The sequence below is a fragment of the Hermetia illucens genome, chromosome 1, assembly GCF_905115235.1.
Source record: "Hermetia illucens chromosome 1, iHerIll2.2.curated.20191125, whole genome shotgun sequence".
Taxonomy (NCBI): domain Eukaryota; kingdom Metazoa; phylum Arthropoda; class Insecta; order Diptera; family Stratiomyidae; genus Hermetia; species Hermetia illucens.
This window is the reverse complement of record NC_051849.1, coordinates 140505185-140526477: the sequence shown is the minus strand read 5'-3', so window position 1 is coordinate 140526477 and position 21293 is coordinate 140505185. Positions and strand designations below refer to the sequence as shown.

Here is a 21293-nt window from a genome sequence, read left to right as displayed (position 1 = left end):
ACTCCTTCAAACCGACTTTAAACCCAGCAAAATTTGTGTTGTTGACTTGTAGGCCACACAAATACTGCTAGATTTATTCCCGGATTTAAAGAATCTTGAAAGTTATTTGTTTAGGAGATAAAAAGATGTGTCATGCAAGTATAAACGATAAACAGAGGGTCAAGTGCTAATTCCATCCTAACTTATACGCAGATGCACTCAGGTATTACACAAGTGTGATGTTTAGCGGTAATTTATAAATTCATATGGTATCGAAAACAAAGCTAATGCTACATATATTACAGGTTTACCATAAGTATTTTTTTGGGAAAATTTCCGGATCAACTAAGAAGGAGACGAGAAATACTAAATCACCAAAGACCGAAATGAAAGTTGGTTAAACTGCCAACTTGACTGATTGAATGTAGACTCAAACCTTTCGAAATATTCTTTGGATGAAGGACTCTATAGAAAATAAATATATTGCCACAATTACCTAATTCGGCTATTTGTTTGTGTAGGATGAATTATGTAAAGACTGTTGAGAAGTTTCCGTCGAGGTTTTAAATATAGCTGTGGTGAAGACCAAGGAAATGGTTGCCGAAAAAGAGGAAAGGAACCAAGCTAAAAAACCTTGTGCTGACATTGTCCCGGAATCCAAAATAAAATTGGAGTTCTGTAAGTGTGGGATGGAAGTTTACAAAGTTTAAATATTATGAAAAGATCCAAGGGTATTTCTAACATTGAAACTGAGTAGTGCTACGGCGGATCAGATCGATTTCATATTTGAAAAGGGTTACCAAAATGACTGAAACTAACTTTGGAAGAGAACAACTGATCCTCGAAACACCGGCATACGGGTGGTAAAGAAGAATTTAAAGAACGATTTAGTCTCTTTCTGTTTTCTTTCTTACTGTCAAAATAGAGTTTGTTGTGGAAAGTTACGGCCTTGCAAAAAAGAAAGCCATAAGACGGTAGCACGGTATACACTTAAGGGGCCAATGAAATAATTTTTCTGTATGTCAATATCAAATGTCCAGCTGTTTCAGAACAGTGAAAACTTTTCGAAAACTGGCAAAGGAAGTTTGCATCACCCGCTCTATTCACTAAATATTGGTTATTTCTGGTTATTTCTTCTTTCCGTCTCTGGTATATTATATGCAATGAATCAAAGAAAAGAACTTAACTTAATGGCGACAAAATGCTAATAGTGAGTTTGAAAGGGATAAAACGGAACGTGGATACAAAAAAAATTACAATTACAATAAAAAATGATATCCAGACACCATAATTCAACTCGTTTATAGTATTGAGTTGTGGTCGCATGAAACTTGAAGAAAAAGCAGACCATTGCATTTATGATTTGCGCTATATTTTATTTGAACATATACAATAGAGCAATCTAGGACAAGAACCTTCCCCACCCAGTATCAAAACTGTCAGGAGTCTGGGTATATCTGATGGTATTGACCCACATATAATAAAATGCAGAGAAATCGTAAAAGACAAAAAATCAGAAACTGTGGTGAAGTGAGCACCGCTAATTACACAGGTTACCTTGCTCTACCGCCAACCGAAATTTGTTCAGAATTGTTCAAGGCTCCAATAAATCCAATGTATAGCAGTATGACCATCACTTAGCCATATAACTTGGAGCACTTTCAACATTTTTTTTGAGCAATTACAATGTAATTCATGTCAGATATGCAAGATATTATCTGAGAGTATGCGAAGACTATTTAGATTATTATCCAGGAAATACTTCAAAACCAAAGTTACCTACTATAGGTCCTATTAGAAGGCCAGCCAGTGAACCGAAAATTTGTCAATGCAACAGATTATTATAAATGTAATTATGGATTTTGAAATTTAACCCAAAAGAATAATTTCAGATTTCAGGTGTAGGAGGTTTATGTTTTATCGTACGGAGCACCCGGACAGCAAGGCCGATGGTGGAACCGACATCCTAATCAAGTCCTGTTTTAGACACTACGTTCTAGAGAAATAATGTGAGGAATTTCTCCAAATCACCTCAATCACATTGACAGAAACGGATAAAGAAATATCTATCTACGCGGTATACTGCTCGCCGAGATCCACAACTACTTCGCAACAATTCGGTTAGTACCCTTAAATGAAAATAACTGCAAATTATTAAAAATGGGAAACTCGACTTCATACTTTACCAGTTCTTGAAAGTAGATATCTGATATGTGTATCAAGTTTTGAAATATCTTCAGATCGCTCTCCCGTTACCATCACGATCAACAATCTCAAGCTAAACATCATTCAACCAGCCAAATTACCTAATAAAATATCAACTGACAATTTAAAATCTTAGCTTTCAGAATAAGTTATGACTTTGTTCACATTCAACCTATTAGTTACCGAAGCAGCAGATTTGATAACGGTAATTGGAACGATTTCGAAAAAAGGCAAATTTTCTAAAATTGCTTGAATCGAATCCAAAAACGAAGAAAACTCGATTACAATATCCATTCCCAACAAACGGAAGCGTTAAGCTATCGTTTGTTTCCCAACAAACGGTATCGTTAAGCTAATGAATCCAAAAAAAGGTTCTGAGGCAACATAATCGCAAAAAATATCAACCTATGATTGTAGACCGCTGAAATTCAATATGTGAATGCTAATTTTTCTCGAAGTTACCGTGGCCTAACCTCTTAAGCCATTGACAAAGTGTGGTACAAAGGTCTCGTACATAAAATGAAGAAGCTATTTTCCCCGAACTTGCAGTCCCGAAATCCTATTTGACTGTGAGAAATTTAAAGTCAAATATAAAAGTTTCACATTCCCAGGGCACCACATCAACCCGGCTGTACCGCAGCGAAGTGAACTAGGTTCTGCACTATACCAGATATACTTGGAAAAGCCGAAAGACGACAACCTATATCAACTTTTGTAAATAAGGCTTTTCTAGTGACGCAATTAGTTCCAAATTTGACATAACGCCTGATGACATCCCATCTGAAGTAGATGAACGAATAAAACCTGGATGGTCTGACCTGGAGCTGAATGAACTGTAATGCAATCACGCAAAATTAAATTTTATTTACAACGAGATGCATTTCCGAGGCGAATTCAATAGAATACAAATGAAACAAAGATATAATGGATTGAACGAGAAAAAAAATAATAAGAATGTATAGCAAGGTCTTCAAAAAGCAAAGAGACACAGTAAACATAGTAAATCTTTTTGCTTGCTGATGCCTTGTTTAATACATGAAGCCTACCTACGTTATTCCTGCTGGTAGCAATATTTAGTTCCACAACGTTCAAATACTGAATTTTAGAGATATAGAACTTCAAGTTCAAGAAAGCAAGAAAGTTTGCAGGAAAAATAAGTTGTCGAATTGCAAATAATAATAAGATACTGCGAGACATGGACTCTGACGCAGCCAGAGAAGTTTATTGACATATTCGAAGAACTCCACTCCAAATACTTAATCGGTAAAGATAAAGCTAAGCTGACTGGAAGATTCGGTACAACGATACAGCAATCATTGTCTAAAACTCCGAAAGTTCCATTTCATCAGTTGTGATCAGTTCACCACCTGTTCAGTTATGTTCAGGTATAGCCAAAGGAAACAGAAAACTCCTGAAATTTTCCAATTAGAAGACGCAGTGAAAGCATTGAGATACATATTAGAAGTGTATCCTGGAAGGCAAAAAGAAGAAAAATAGGCAGGGAGCCGATTATTGTTATTAGTTCTATAGAATTTTTCTTTTCATGAACAGCTCTAAAAAGTTACCTATATAGACTAATATTTCTTCTTTGCGTCCTCTAAAATAAAATAACAATAAAACAATGAATTTTCGAATGTGTGAAATTCAAAGTCATCAAAAGGAATGCACTATTTCAGACCCAATAATTAAGCACTGTAAACCTTTGTACAATGCTACCTATTAACTTACAGAGAACATAAACCCCTTAAGAGCATTATGGAACGCGACAACCAACTGCAAACAACTACATATTTTAACATTTTAACAGGTAAATACAAACCAAAACTGAAAAATCTTAGAATTGCTTCGCCCAAGTGTATATTGCTGCCTACCAGGTCTCACAAGAGCGGGATGGAAAGGGAAGATTCATCCCGGGCCCGGACTTTATCGAGACCCTCAATACATATTTCAATGAAAAAATGGATAATTCAATCAATAATCCCCACCACCTGCTGCCTATAAAACCCTCTAAAAATATTTTGACAGCCAGTGCAGTTTGTGGACGCCTCGTGTCGCATAGCGTAAATGCAGTCGTACCTTAAAGCTTATTTCTCAATTTCAAATTAATGTAAGATAACCGCAAAAAAACGTTAAAAAATGTAAATAAATGCCTACAATATATTGCTAGCTAAATGGATTGGAAAGAAATACAGCAGTTCCTTACAGACTGGTAGTAATTTTAGGGAATATACGAAAAGATATGCTTTTCTAATGGCCAAGTGTCGTTTTTACCGAAAAAAAATAAGATTTCAAAGGGGCCTAGATTTTATCTGCTATGCTTTCTGGTGTCCGGAATTATAAGACAATGAAATTTATTCCTACTTTGACTTGTGCTGTGGGGGCAAACAACATCTGATAACCACTCCGGTAACGCTGCTCCCAGGGCATAAATGAGACAGCGTTTGGTGAGTTGGCTCTAAACTGACGAAACCGAAAAAACTAATTTTTGGATGCCAGCCCAAAAAGGAGGAGTCAGTGGTTCAAAAACAATGGATGAAAGTTTCCTCCCAAAAGTGATGGGCGACCGTGAACATTGTTGAGGCAATTTCGTCTTCAATATTTATTCAAAAGTTTAATTGAATTTTCACCCCTAATCAATATATTATATTTATTTTATCGTCAAATCATCATTGAAATAATTTTACATGAATCTTTAGCGAAATTGTTTTAAGAATGTTTTCATCTAGATGCAAATAACCTCACATAATATTTAGTTGTAAGTTTAGCACTTGAACACCTCGTTTTGCTTTCAACACTTCATACTTATGTGAATACACCACTTAACATGTTAAAACCAAACAAGATAAGCCAAAGAGAGTATGCACAAGTAACAAATCCCTTTATGAAAAGCAAAGAATGCTTGCCTTTAAATAGGATGCAAATTTATCAATGAAGCGATATTCCACTGCAAAAGCTATATCATCCGCATAAAAGCAGCATCAATTGCATCAAACCAGTAACATTATTATAAAACTAGGGAAAATCGTATATAAAGATAGCACAACAATAAAAAACAGTAATACATGCAGATGCAAGAAGGAAAAACATAGCCAGGAGTAAAAAGAAACCCAAAATAATAACATAATCTCTAGTATTTACAGTAACAGTTTATATTACACAAAATCCTCTTTAAACAGTATTATTATATACATGGCACAAAATGTCTATATACTTGTTTTAATATATAAATTAATTGAAAGCGAAAATACAGGCAACTAAAATTAACTTTGTGTAACGATCATACCTGTAACGAGTAAGTATTTTTTGGCGCACTGGCTATTTTGGTGGCCGTTGGTATTTTCTATAAAAATTGAAATATGTCAACGTTATAATGTGCTCGAATTCATCCTTTTCGTCCTTTTAAAGTACAATATAGTGGTTAGTAGTAAAAAAATAAGTAACATTATATTTGCACTTCTTCAAAGTGAAAATTCTTGTAAATCAATTTTTCGCTCTACCATTTCCGACTCTACAATAAATTCAATAACCATCGTCTGATACCTGTGAACCCATTCCCATTCTTAAGCGTGAGGTATTCGTGGTAGCTATGCTATTCAGTGTCCCCACAGACGTTAGGGACTCTCTGGATCCAGCTCGTGACAATCGACTTTTGCGGGAGGATGGTGATAAAGACACTTTAGCAATCGGTACAAAAACACCATATTTCGACGGACATTCGAAGTATCTAAAAATCAATGGTTAAGGTGGATATCATTCAAAAAATATATGATGCTTACATACCGTACACCATCAACTGAACCATCATTCTTCCCCGTCGGCTCGTCAAGTTGCACTCCACACCACGTTCCTTGTGCGAATTTTGTTTCTCCCATATATTTAAGAATTCCAGCCCGACTACCTAGGCCCGATGAAACAATCACGCGATCGCCAACAGTCATTCCTTGTTCTATATAAAGTCAATGATAATTCAACTGTTCTAATATGAGGACGAGGAAACATTTATACTTAGTGGGCTGCGGCGCATAGAACTTCTTATGCTGGAAGTGGGTGATGTGGCTCTTGAACGTTCCGGAGAAAATATGGACCGTCCAGTTTGATTTGGTGATGATTCTTTAGCAGTGAATGCATTTGGTAAGGGGTAGTGTGTTAGCCGAGTTAGTCGTGAGAATATTCCTTTTTTTGGTTCACATTGGAAATATCGTTTCCCCGACACACATCCATCATTTTTGCCTGCAATATTTTTCCTGTATTACTTTAAGCTTAATTTTAAGTTGCAGTAGATTTCACCATTTGGTTCGTCCAACACAATGCCAGCCCAATCGCCTGGCGCGAAATGTGTTTCACCGATGTAAGCTATTTGTCCAGGTCGTATGCCGCCCACCCACACTTTTTGGCCTATGATGAAACTGTCGGTATCTGTCGTGAGAATAACTCCATGATCTGTAAAACACCATTATTCAAAACGTAATTAATCCTTATATGCCTACAACCATGAACATTCAATTATGCTGTTTGCGAAAATTCGTATTTACCGGAACTTCGCCTTCTACCCGTTGCTTCCATATATAGATCTCCTCCCAATGAACCATCTTCAAAAATATTTAAAACAGTACATACAGACAAAACCACAAACCACGTGCACAAGCAAGCAATGTCGAAGACAATGGAAAAAATAAAATGAAAACAAAATCACACAATGGGATAATATGTGAATGTGAAATGAGAAATGACTACTTACTGGAAGTTTTTCGATCTCCTTTAGGTGGTCGTGTTAAGACATTGTCTGGAGACATGGAGGATCTTGAGTACTTGCCACGGACCAAATCCAATTCATTTTCTTCACTCACATCTAATTATAATATTTTATATTGTATAATACTTTAAAGCAAGATTTTTTTAAAATAAAATAGGTTTAGGGGTTGTTTTATTTCAACATAGTGGGTTAGCTCAAAATTTATTTTCTAGGGGGTATAATGATTTCCACATTGGAATTCAAATGTCAAAGGTTTTAGAAAAACATATTTTCTGGGAGGGGGATCATGTTACCAAACGCTTTGTGGGATATGTGGTTGAAAAGTTACTGAAATGTTGGTTCTACTTTATTTTATTAAATATTCAGTTCAGTTACTAGTTATAAAGCATTTGTTTTAGTGGAAAGTTTTGGTTATTGATTTATTTTTCTATTTTTCCCCAGCTTTAGTAACTAGGTAGAGGTTAAAGGTGGAAATATAGGTTTTATAAAAATACTCGTACGAAAATTCTATTATATTCTATTTTTTATAGTTTTGCTGCACTTTATGTTTTTAAGGTTTAATTGAAAACAAATTAAAATCGGTTTACTGTCTGTCACACCTATTTCTTCAGAAACGGTTACTCCTATTGATTCGAAACTGATGGAAAGGTGAGACCTAACATTTTTTTTTCACCGAATATAGTCATTTGGAGTATCAAATAAAAGATCTCGATTAGTACGATTAGTACGAAGCAGATAAAATATCAGTACCATATAGAATTGAATATCGAATATATTTATTTACGTGGAGTAAATGCAATACGAGTTATATATAAGTTCATCGTGTAGCAAAATATTCTTACATAAGAAATAAACAAAACCTTATGTACCTGAAGCGTCCAGCTTCCGGTTTCCCGACTTGTTTACGAGCTGAATCCGAAAATGACATTTAAAATTTCACTGCGTGTAGATTTGCCGCTAATAGTGGACGTTTAACGAATGATATCAAGAAAACTACCGCTCTCCAAGATAGGAATTTCAAAGAGTCTTTGAGTGCCACATCCTAAATCTTGTTTAGCCTATGTCTACTTTTGTTAAGCCTATTTAATTTTAGCTGTGGAATGAAATTTCGGGTGCAGAAACGGTCAGGATGATACAGAAAGTCTTTGGGGCCATTCTTTGTCGAAAAGGGATTTACAAATCGTGTAAACAGTTTAAGGAAGCTCGTGAAAGTGTTGAAGGCGAAGAGCGTTCCGAACGAAAATAAACCTCTGCCGATGATATATCGTTTGACAACCACCGTATTCCTGATTTAGAACCATATGATTTCTGGCTATTCCCAAAATTCAAAAGACCACTGATACGAAACCGTTTTGAGGAGATAGAAAAGAATGAATCGTTAACCTATCCCAGAAGGCGACTTTAATTCTTGTTTCGAGGACTGGAAAATACCTATGTCCTGAGGGGATTACTTTGAAGGCAAGGAAATAAATTTGCAATAATTAATAAATACATTTTGAAATAAACAGTATAATGCGACATAAATAAGATATAAAACGTAAATTTTTATTGTTCACCACAAAATATTTTTAGCCGTACCTCTCGTATGAATGTTTTTTTATGAACGTCGCGTGTCATGCATTGGAATTGAAAATGGGTCAAACTGAACTTGGTTTCCCAGCGCTGCCGCCCAGGCGATTGTCGGTTACGGCAATTGTAGATGGTGTACGTAAACCAGTTTAATTGCGCTAAGTGATATTCCGTTATGTGCACCGTAAATGCCTTAGAAGCCTCAAAGTAAGGAATGATTACCACTCCCAATCGTCACCGACCTAGTTGGTTGAGCATCAGTATCTCTTCTAGTTACTCCAGTAGGCCCATCACTGAACTGCAACAAAGAGATTATATGGATGAAAAGGAGTCATTCATGTTAAAGGGTTTTTTTCTCCTTCCTAAGAGCGCATGATTGTGTCTGGATGGCTCAAGTGGTAAGAACGCTGGGCTGTCATAGCGGAAATCTCACTGGTGGCAGAGGGATTTGTAATCGTGACTGGATGTCGCATATCAGTCGACTCAGCTGTGAATGAGTACCTGAGTCAAATCAGGGTAATACTCTCGGGCGAGCGCAATGCTGACCACAGTGTACAGTGTACTGTAGTGTACCGTTACGATCTTGAATGAAGTGCTCTAATACACTTCAAGATCCTGATCCAATATGGATTGTTGCGCCAACGATTATTATTAAGAGCACATGATTCTATTGGGTTTTCCAACTCAACTCAATCAGGAAGTCCCTACCAATGCATCCTTCATTCAAGCACATGACACAAGGTCGGATATGAACAATAATGCCACTATAGACTTCAGAAGGTTATGACCAAAAAAATTACTTTGAGCAAATGAAGCAGCCTGTTTATCATTTTAAACCGGCTGGAGGAAAAATATTTATAGTGTTTATATTTTGATAATTTATAGACCCCTTTACAGAAGTATTCATCTAACCATACGTTTAACTTTAGAATTGTAATAATAATTTTTTTATCGTATCGGCAAAGATGGAATTACCATTTTTTTCTTCCTAGCAGCATAACCCGTTTCGAGTGTTGATTTTCTTAAACATTTGCCTTTAACTGTCTCGATTCAATGATAGAGTTGTTCAATTTCTTATATTTATTATATTTCACTGCCAGCGAATTCCCATCTTTCTCTCAGCTTTCGATTAGTTTACTATTTCGCCAGGAATATCCTTTTAGATATTATCGCGTCAACTAGACGTTATGGATGGGGTCAAACCTTTATAGCCGTATCATGATTGATACTTCTGATTCATTGCAGATTTCATACGACTTCTTGTTGTATTTGATATAACATTATCTCAAATATAATACAAACTATTCTCTTTTTGAAGGAGTTAGTTTTTTGCTATCTGCGTTAAAATCCACATTTCTTTCCGATCTAAAGATCATTTTGCTATCTGAGTTAAGGTCCACATTTCTTTCCGATCTAAAGATCATTTGACAGATGCTTAGCTTTATCCTTCTTTCGCCATAGAATGGGGTAGTATAAAATATACAGCAACGGTATACGGTTTAGAACAGTACAGGCCGGACAAATTACCTTTTCTCGCACTGCCGATATTATCCATCTTATTTCTAAACTGCTCAACTACGATAAGAAATCCTGGAGGAGTAATTTCGAAAAAGAATCATTGTCAACCTTCTACAAGATCACTCTGTTACTTATTTATAAAAGACAGAATTTATTAAAAGGTTAGAAACCCTTGAATCAAATAAAGGGTTGGTTTGGTCCAGATTAAATAAGTCATGAAAACTATATGCGATATGTCCTTTCCGGAAGCGTGATTTCGACCTTATCTCAGTTAAATCATTTATACAGATTTCCGATTTCGACCTACTCTTCGAAAGCCTATCAAAACTCTACGGAAAACCATAGTTGCAGCAATCATGTCGTTAGTAGCTCGGTTGTATTATTCTCTTTAAAGATTCAAAAACATCCATGAATGCAGGCGCCGGATCGAGGTCGCGGAACTGGCACCTTAACGACCTCGGTTATTGTATCGGCAAATCTATAGTGTTGTGTTATGCCCTGCTCATTTACGTTTTAAACTATTCTAAAAATAAATGCGAATCAATTTAAAAACCGAACTATGGTAGTGGACCACTTTTACGACCAAGGTAAATTCCGAAACCAATGATCCCTTGCATAGACCCTAGAAAATAATTTCTATCGTAAAGCACATTATTGGTGAGTTTTTCAAAACCTAGCTAAAAAATATCAAACGGAAGATTCTTGATGAGATAACTACATGCATGTTATGTATGTACATTTAAATGCATCCGCCACCAAATTACATGAGTTACTTTCGCATGCTTCCGAAACAAAACAAGCATAAACATCGTCACGGCTAAGCTCAATATTTACAATCATTTTAAAATCTGCAGATTCACACATAGTCAAAGCAAATAAATAAAATCAAATACTCGTAGATAAAAGTTCACCATTTCAAGCACCATCACCTGTTTGAAGGCCAGTTTCAATCTCTTAGGCTCTTTCATGCACGTAATATAAAATTGGGAGACGAAGTGGGGATCATGTATTAAATGTTAATCATTATATTGTAATGTGTCTAGCATTAAATGCTAAAATCGTCGAAGAAAATGCTAATAGTGCAAATATTCAATGTGATCTTCAAAAATCATAGAAACTTGCCAGAATGAAAAAATTAATTGCAACTCTAAACGTCTTTAATGACTCTTGAAACATTGGCAAAGTATTTAAATTAGAGTATATTGATACTATCAAGTACTTGAGTCAATTATAGACTAATTGTATCAAAGGTGATATATTCATGAGGTGGCACTTGAAATATTGGTGTTGTGATAATATATATGTAGTTGGATGGAAATATAACACGTACCTGCCAGAGGGGATCTTAGATACTCCTCGCTGAGTCTGCTCATTGTTTCGTCTGACAAATTGTCGCCGTCTGTAAATTATAAACTCATAAATCACATGCAAAATTAAGAAACAAATATTGGATTAATAGAAAAGGAAAAAAGCGAAATTTTAACGTTAAATTAAATGGCTTCATCAAAAACGACTTCATATAAAAATTTAGAATCTTTATTAGCTTAAACAAAGCGATCAAAATTATAATATAACTTGCTTTAATTATTTTAAAAAAATCTACCGTTATTGTGCAGGAATGATAATATTCATCCATCATTTATGAAAGGCTTTGGGCATTTTATATGTTAGAATATTTCATTGCACGGTATTCTTTGCTGCTTTGTGGCACAGAAAATAGCGAACTTTTCCTCCAAACTTCCAAAAGTCATGCTTTACATTATGGTTTACGCTTTCGTAGTTTTGTAATCATAGGATAAATTTAGAGAGCGCTTTGCGGTAAAATTCAAAAATATAGTAATATACTATTATTAACTTCTTTTGAACAAAGATCGTATGAGATGTATTTTGAGGCTTAAGTTTAAAAATTTAGATGTAGCGCAGCACTCGTCGGATTTCCTGCGATTTCATTTGATAATAATAAAAATACTTTCTAAATTTAACACCATTTCCGGAGTTAAAATAAACGAACTCATCCACAGCGACGTACCCCGCCTTTAAACTTAGATTGGATACATCATTGAACAAGTCGGGAAACCGGAAGCTGGGCGCTTCAGGTATGAAACGTTTTGTTTGTTTCTTGTGTGAGTATATTTGAGTGTAGAACTATCCCATTTGTACGTAGCCCGTTAAGAATATGCATTTAGCATATCAGATTTAGTACTTCGGTTGTAAATTTACACGGTAAGGCAACTTTGAGGTACTGTAACTTTGTTACTAATAGTATGATTTTGATCAAACCTGGAGATAATATGCTTCATATTATATTTTATACTACAACCAACTTTTATAATTTTGAGATAAACTTAAGGGGGGTTTTACTCAATTTCCCCAAAAATATATTAATATACTATTATTAACTTAATTTGAACAGATATCGATATGGAGAGTATTTTGAGGCCTGGGTATACAGTATAGAGGCATGAAACTGCCTCTGTATGGTGCCGAGGCCTCAAAATACTCTCCATATCGATATCTGTTCAAATTAAGTTAATAATAGTATATTAATATATTTTTGGGGAAATTGAGTAAAACCCCCCGTGCATATCGCGACATGTTTCTCCAATGGTAGCGTTTTGAATGGACTTTTCTGTTCCACTTTATTTCGAACTAAGCGGGCTGCATTCACCGAAACCATTACTTTGTTTTTGTGATTTTACAGAATTTTTTTACCACAAGCTGCGTAACGTTTCCAGTTCAAACTTTCGGTTATTTTGTCATTTAGTAAAACCTGATATTATTGGAAAAAAACAAGAATAAACCTCCGCTACGGTAAAAGTTTAAAGCTTGATTTGCTTTGCCCCGAAGTAATATCTAACTGTCGACCTTATGAGGAATGACTGAAAAGATCGGGAGAGATTTTAGTGTGTGTAACCCCTACAGGTACCCGCTCGACCTCCGCCGTTTACGCACCTGAACTCATTTGAACATGTCCTATTAAGATTTTTACACCTGCATGTAACAGAAAAAACGCACCAAGGGTGTCAAAACATAACCCATTGTTGAAACATAATTTCACGAGCTTTTGCCGAAATTAAATGTTCTTGGCATCAGGCACGCGATTTGATAATATGCAAACAAAAATCTCCAAGAACCTACTTATTGCTGAACTTTGCAGGAAACAGACACACTCATTTATCAATTATCGTTTATTATGGATGCACTGAGATCAACGGATATTCGGCGTTCGGACAACACGCTTGAAAAGCAACGCTCTTTATTGGCAAGTGTTCTAGAAATATTTTCCGATTTCGTTGCTTTCCTGGAGCAAACTCAATAGTTCTTTAAGCCTAAATAGTAATGCAACTAACAATAAGGGTCTTACAGCTGCAGTCATAGTTTTACGATAATCTGCAGTTCACTTGAATTTCCAATTTACAGTTTTGATGATCTCATGTATTAACTTTTTCAAAGTTTCTAAAAGCCGGTATAGTATCTATATATGCATGTTTTTATACTATTTCAATTTCAGTGACACTTGATAATTCATGGAGGTAGTTGTACCCACAACTTCCAGAAATACAACCCTCATAAAATTTGCGATTCTATTTTATTCTGTTATTAAGAAATAGCAACAACTCCATAAACAGATGATATTAACAAAAACCACTTTATTTGCAAGCGCCCAAGCATTTCATTTCCGAACAACAAAGAACTATAAAATTGGAATCAATTTTTCCCCAAATTCAAAACAACACGAGCTGGTAATTCACAACTAGTTTTAATTCCTATAAATTCCTTTTCATCACATTCAATCTTTCTTTTGTTGAGGAAATTCGAATTTATCGGCAATGTCATTTTGAATGGATATTAAAATTTGGAAACCTATTGTTACTTGTTAGTTTGGTCAATTGGCCAATATCCAAATGAAGATCAATAGTAATATCGTAGTATTAGTAGGTAGTTACAGTTTCCTGTGCCAGCAATCAAAACCCACAAACACTTGATTAGATTTCTGCCTCTTGGCCTATTTGTTTCAAGCAATTTACTGGAAAAAGGCTGTAACAATTATTTTGAATACAACAAATGACATGACTTTTTATTGACTTGTATTGCGAAATTGTGGTGTCAGATGTATTTATAATATGGTCATTAAGCGCATCAAACAGAGGCCTTCAATCAGTAATTTTCAAAACGAGCCTTATTATAATAAATTAGGGACGTGAACCCGTCAAAACACATGATGAAATCCACTACGATGCTAATATCTTGGTTGAATAGAGAACATATAGCCTGCTTCGTCTTCAATGCAGGAAACAATCTACCAAGATAATATTCCCCCGACTACAGGATAACAATTCGGCCATAGAAAGGACGAAATATGAATGATAGAATCAGGGGTAATTGGTAATCGTAATACGAAGGTAATATACTAGGAATTAAATAAAATTAGATTGAAAGGCTCAAGTGATGAAAGTAGATTTAATATGTAAGGATCCTAGATAGGTTTATGGATTAAATTTTAGATGCTTCAATTAAAAAATTTACTCCCCTCAAAAAATGTTATACATAATCATATTCGAGAAATTATCAAAATGCACATTAATATTACCGGTTTAAACATTAAAAGTTCGGTATCTCAACGATAGCAAATGCATAATGAAAACGATAACAAAAGTTGCGACGCAGATATTTGTGATAAACCCCACATCTGATGGCGTAAGGCATGAACTGAAGTCACTGATAAACGCAGAATGTACGAATTGATCCAAGTCTAAGATCAAATTAAATCATGGAATGCTCATTGGATTGGTTTCTCATCAATGTTGGGTGGTTGGGTTTGGTTCTTATCATGTTCGATTGTGAAAAAAATATTTCTCAACTTTTTGACAAAATCAATTTTTTTAAACAAATTTAAGGACACTCTTTACCGTCAGACTCCAATAGTAAGGTGTTTTCAAGTTGGGATTTCTCGATAATGAAACAACATATGGAGGTTTTATTAAAAAGTTAAAAAATGAAATAAAAATAACAAATGTTTCCGGTTACTGTTGTGTTATACACGGGGCTTTATTTGCTATTAAAATTTCTTCTTCAGATTTGATCCGCTTTCTCTGCGATTTTAACTAAATGGTAAACCTGAAGAAGAAAATGGTTTGTTTAGAAGACGTATATATTGTTTGGAAGACATATTGACCGGAACTAAAGCTAACGGGACAGATTGAAAGATAAAATTTTGACAGATTTTCACTTGCCTTCTTCTTTTTAGATAAGTTTTGCCTGATGACTTCACTATTCTCTTAGGATTTTCTATATGTATAAATAAAGTAGTTCGTTCGAATAAGTGAAAGTAAATATCGAAATCAAAAGACCACTCAGTAGTATATCATAAAAATTGAGTATAACACTTTCAGCACATCAACAAAATGACCGAGAAGAAATAGTTCTCCAAAAATTGTATACTTACTTGCACTATTCTAAAATTTCTATTTTTAAACAGAACAGAAAACTCGCAGACACCTTGAAGGTTTAAAAATTAATGTAATGGAGTACCGGTATTCATTCGAGAGCAAAATAAGGCCACAATCGAAGAGCAAACCACCTTATCAACGATTCAATTAACTTCTAATCGCAAATACGCCGGTTTGTTTTCGTCCTATTTGAAATCGTCAATATCTTTCCACAAATTTTTGATAAGTTTACACCAATAATTCCTACAAGTTGATAGATTATAGCCGACTTGGCTTTTATAGGAAAAACACCTTCAAATTATTTCATTAATGAAATAAACTGACAATCGAAGTTGTTATCGAATACGTGAAAACTTTACAAGTGCATATGTATATTGTTCATTGGGCTCTCGTATCAAAATTTTTGTTGATCATTCTCTATTGATAAACTGTTGGATTTAAATAGGTGTGTAGCAAAAAAAACAAATCACTTTGGTCGTTAATGGTTTTGTTTATTCTCAATGCATTTTAGAGAGCCTCAGAAAATGAAGTGAAAAATGCAACTTACAAAAACAACAAATGATACGAAAAGAGTCTGGCTGCAGCAGGATTTTGATAACGATGTGACCACTATCTCATCGGACCGAGATATCGACACCGAATCGCATTAAAGGGGCAGGGCAGCTGTACTTCAAAAACTAAATTCTATAGAATGGCCACGAATTATGTTGGAACCAGCAGTGGGAACGAAAAGTGGAAAACTTTGAATGGAGAACACTATCTGGTATGAGGCTCGTCGCGGAAGAAACGAGTGATACGATGAGAAATGGCAGACTGTCAGGGACTCAAAAAATAGCGCATATACTATAATGAATCCGAATTGTCCATCTTTATATTAGCCTAAAAACTGTAATGAGCCGGCCACGTGAAACGAATGAACAAACCGAGGATTCTCAGACCACACTGAAAGGAAACATGAAAATAGAATAAGGTAAAGACGCGAAACTAATGGGAAAATTCGACTGACAACGCCAGTTATGAGCTCCTAGGTTTTTTTTTTAATATTGTAGGATGCAGTTGCTCGACTGTGACTGAATAGAGAAGGGAACCATGGACAAATCCGTATGTGGTGTTATAAAAGAAGGAGATATTTGGATATTAGAATAAAGACATTAACATGAACTAAAATCTCTAGAGTCGCAAAAATCTCTGCCTCTTCCTAATACTTGGATTCCTTCGTGCGGCACCGGGTTATTCTTGTCTGGTAAATCCTCTTCCATAAAACTGAAAGCTGTAGTTTGATTGATCCTTACTTATGATGTGGGAACCAGTGTTAAATAAAATTCGATCTATTGTTCTAAACTGAGAAGCGTAAGAATAGCACAATATCTTCCAATGCATGCTTAAAAGGGTGCATGAGAGGCACCTAGTGCAAAAAGAGATATAGATATTTACGCAAGCTTGATACCCTCACTTGACCTTTGTTGCAAACAATTTTTTCTCTGTGCCTAAGATAAGTAGTTGTGAGGCAATGCATAGCGTATGGAAAGGTCCTGAAATCAGTTTTGATTAATCAAATAAAATTGTATGGTTCTGCAAACGATCATGCGGTTGAAATACTTTCAGGCATGAAGCTTTCGGTTAGAGATTTCCGTTGCCCTCAAGAGATCTCCTGCACCATCATTACCAATCACCGGGGAAACAAAACATTTAAATTTGGAAAAGTGGTGAAAAATGACAACAAAAGTCAGTCGGCTCAAAAAAATACAAATGATTGATGACATATGCTTACATGGATATACAGTCCAATCTCGATATAACAAAGCTGTAGGAGCGAAATATTCGTTAAACCAAGTAATTTGTTACACTGAGATTTGTTACGAGTATATAGCGGTTAAGTTGGTCTAAGTTCCGTTTTGAATACGTAAGAAACTTGTTTAATAACCTCAACATGACGTGGTTGAAATTTCAAATTGTATTTGCAAGCGTGTACTTTATTTTTATTTTAAGGGATCATATGTTATGATGAGGGAGGGGCTTAAATTTGTATGACCCGGTACAGGTCGTTTTAGCAAAACTCTTAAATGAATTTGGTGTTTTCCCACCCAGCCATTTATCGCCTTTGAATGTAAAAGTTGTATCACGTAAACATTTATAGAAAAGTTTCGCCGATTTTAAAGATGTATTCGGGTTCAAAATCCTGGGTACCAAATTGTCTTTCCATTCATCACATATATTTAAAAAAATATTATCATTTCTTTTTTTAAAATTTTTAAACCACACGGAATTCTACAGTAAACTACTGAGTCCTTTCTTCAAGGATAGATCCTCCGGTTGGCACATTTTCTTTCCCGACACTGTTTTAACCATTTCAAAACACATTCTTCTACGTCCGGAAATTCACAACCTTTTAATATTCTACTGTTTTCATGTACTTTCTACTTTCACTTTCTTCTGAAAACTTATCTTTAATCTTTAAATGATGGCCACTTGGTACTTGCGGGAATTCCGAACTTTTTAGTGATGTCTACTTTTTAAGGTTTTGTTTAAAACATTAGAATTGATTCGATGTCTGTCTGTCCGCCTGTCTGTCACACCCGATTTATGCGGAAATTTCTAAGGCTATTTTCACGAAATTTGGTGGGAAAATGTGGCCTTTGAGTCTCTTTACATACACTAAGTGGTGCGATTTTGTGTGGAGTTCTAGGGTGGGGTCCCCAACCATTCGAAAGGGGGGTATACAATTTTTTTCACAAAATATGGCCATGTAAGGTATCAAATGAAGGGGCTCGATTAGTACTTTTCGAAACTGATTAATATATTATGTAATTATAATGATAATTATTTCTGGCATTGAGTGAACCATAGGGAAGTGAAGGTTCAAAGTATGTGATTGGTTTCGTTCTCAGAACCTATCCAACCAAGATGGTCAAAATTTGCTATTTCACGTGAATTTATTGCATTCTAAAACGTGTATGACGTTCTCATCAAGTAAACTCATATGGGCGGCGGGTCACAAGGGAGCATGCTACTTTTTCATAGTTATTGGTATGCCAGCATCATTTACCCGAGACAGACATATATATTTGTATATGCCAATGAAGTTGGATGCGAATAGTATCCAATTGAGATGGATACGAATATACAATAAGTACCAGAGGTATTTAATTTATCTAAATATGTATAAATATATGCACGGATGCTTTTGTGTAAGGAGTAAAGAGGAAATATTGAGATACTTTAAATCAATTGCGATGTGTTTGTATGCGTCAGTGTGCGGTGCATGCGATGTTTGTTCGTTTAGGATGAGCACAATGTCTTTCCTTAATAAGTAAATATATCTTGGAGTGTGGAAATATATGAAGAAATGTTTTGAATTCTTAACTATGTACAAATTGAAAAACATGATTAAAAATTTGTCATATAAAAGGAACACAAAACCTTTATACCTAGTGTCCAGCTTCCGGTATTCCGACTTATTTCTGTGTAGGATTTTCGTCTATATACTTAATGATTTTTCGATTCTCTGGGAAGGTAACGAGCACCTATTTCGTTTCTCAGTTATTGCACATTTACTAATAACACTGACAAATAGCAATGTTTTCGGCACATGAATTATTTTTATTGAGGAATTCTGTGTGATTAATTGGTAGGAAACGTTAAGTAAAGGTTATCCTGATTGGGATGAATCTCATGTTAGGGCACTTCAACGGATGTTTGAAATTGCGTCGAAACAAGGATCGTAGTTTCAAACAGCGGACCTACCCCAACGTTTCGGTCTCTAGGCCTACTAAACGGCGAAGTGGATGACGCTTTTCTAGATTACAAACGGGCATGTAGGTTTTAATGAGGAAGGCTCGATCCCCTACTGTGTACTATGCCAATCAAATCGTTTTTTCTTGTAAAAGGCTTTTTTGTGAATAAATATTCATTATTTGATTTCAATCAAACATTGGAAGCTTCAAATAGATTTCAATTCTTAAACCTAATAAATTATTTACATAATCCCATGTCATTACTGGAAATTTTCGCATTGTTCAAATCTCCCGTTTCTCACGACAGTACCCTGCCTGCGTTAGCGCTGACTTAACAAAGTCCAAATGGATTTCAAAAGGCAATTCAGCAGGACATCATTCTTCTGAACCAAACTTGAATAAATTTACAGCGGTTCGCTAACTACATCACCGCTTGACGTCTATCAATACCATTTTGACGCTCTCTTCGCTTTGTTTACTTTTTTCTCTTGTAACGCGTTTTCTTTCCTCTCATCGTGCTTTGCGCGGATAATAAAATTAATTATTACTAATCTTTCGGTTTTTTATTATATCATCTCCTTATCACCCAACCGTGAGTTCGGTTTGAAAGTCTTAAGAAGCCCTGTCCCAGTATTTTTCCAAGAAAGCCTTTTTCGGACATTGTTTTTGAAGCGTTCCTCGAACACACATAATTTACATTTTTTAAAGTTTTCACGAAAACGAATATGTGTGTGATCCCTTCCACATGTGGTGACTTATATTGTTCCACGTTGAACTTAGGGGGTCTCCATACAAGTAAAAGATGGGTGCAATTTTTTCTTTCATCGAATATAGCCATGTTGGGCATCAAATAGAAGATCTCTGTTAGTACTTTTCGAGCCAGTTTTGATATTGGATGCAAAGGAGACGAGTGAGGGGTCCGAAACGGGTTAATTATTCCACAGAAGCAACTCAATCGAAAATTTGGAAAAAATTATAATAGCCCATACCCCACAAAGAACAATCCATTGCGATATCTACTCAAATAATAGGTTAATAATAGTATATTATTATAATTGGAAATTTTACTTGGTAAGTTCAGTTACTGAGTTCATCCTAGATTCGTAAAATTGCAATAATATAAGTTTGAATATGAAGCATCATGCTGGTAAGTTTGGTGAAAATCCTATTATTATTAACAAAATTATACTGGGTCAAAGCTGTCTCTTTCACATCAAATTACTAGTCTCTAATAGATAGCGTGAGTACCACATTGAATTTAATATCGAGTACATTCAACGTATAAAAACTACGAGCTACGTATAAATCCAATCATCGTGTACCAAATTATTCTCACAAAAAAATCAACAAAACGCTTCAGGCCGAGTCGTGGTCAATATTAAATTAAGTGAATTAAGTGAAAGAAAAAAAATTACAAGCTGGTACTAGAGCAGACACCTTTCCGGGGACTAGGGATCAGCTCTTCTCAGGATTGGAATTGTGAAAGGTAGAATACAATTTGTCAGCAACTTTATACAGACACAGGGGAACTAATAAATGGAGTTATGATGCGCATTACATTCGAATTCTTCTTCTAGCGAAGAAAATTGAACTCGATCAGCAAAAGAACTAAATGGCAAGGAGTTAAAGAACTAACAAATTCCCTTTCTTCTTTCTCCTTCCATTGGTGAAAGGGATTTGCGAAAGCGAAAACGAAAGGATTAGTTCGAAGTAATGTATCAAACGGTTACAAGCTAGTTCTATAATCACGGGAAGCTATTTAGTTGGTAATCCGACGCTTATCGTACGGGAGTCCAGCCTTCAGCATGTAAACGCATTTACCTACCCTACCCAAAACATGGTTGCTAGTGTACCGGACTCTACAGTGAAACTAAACTTAAACATTGACTGCAGGCGTGGATAAGCGTAGCCCTTCTTTGTGGCAGCTTCTTATGAATTTGGTAAGAACATATCAAATTTTTGAGGTTTTGTAAAAAACTTATTAAAATCGGTTTACTGTCTGTCTGTCACATACATTTTTTCGGAAACAGGTATAGCGATTGACAACAAATTTGTTGAGAAGATGAGGACTGTGAATACTCACAC

General features: G+C 35.3%; 1 protein-coding gene across 11 annotated transcripts in view; it reads right to left on the bottom strand.

Moving 5' to 3' along the window:
* Positions 1 to 21293, bottom strand: part of LOC119647005 (restin homolog) — an 82112-nt gene that overhangs the window by 14799 nt on the left and 46020 nt on the right. For 5 of the 11 annotated variants that reach the window (XM_038047734.1, XM_038047744.1, XM_038047735.1 and 2 more), the window contains 8 exons: positions 11355 to 11423; positions 6923 to 7033; positions 6717 to 6773; positions 6472 to 6624; positions 6190 to 6414; positions 5965 to 6130; positions 5725 to 5908; positions 5468 to 5524 (listed from right to left, as the gene is read on the bottom strand). In XM_038047734.1, the coding sequence (XP_037903662.1) occupies positions 5468 to 5524; positions 5725 to 5908; positions 5965 to 6130; positions 6190 to 6414; positions 6472 to 6624; positions 6717 to 6773; positions 6923 to 7033; positions 11355 to 11423 (1022 nt within the window). Of the gene's footprint in view, positions 1 to 5467; positions 5525 to 5724; positions 5909 to 5964; positions 6131 to 6189; positions 6415 to 6471; positions 6625 to 6716; positions 6774 to 6922; positions 7034 to 11354; positions 11424 to 15470; positions 15634 to 21293 lie in introns of those variants that run through there. The other 6 variants (XM_038047736.1, XM_038047741.1, XM_038047743.1 and 3 more) reach the window with 4 other exon arrangements.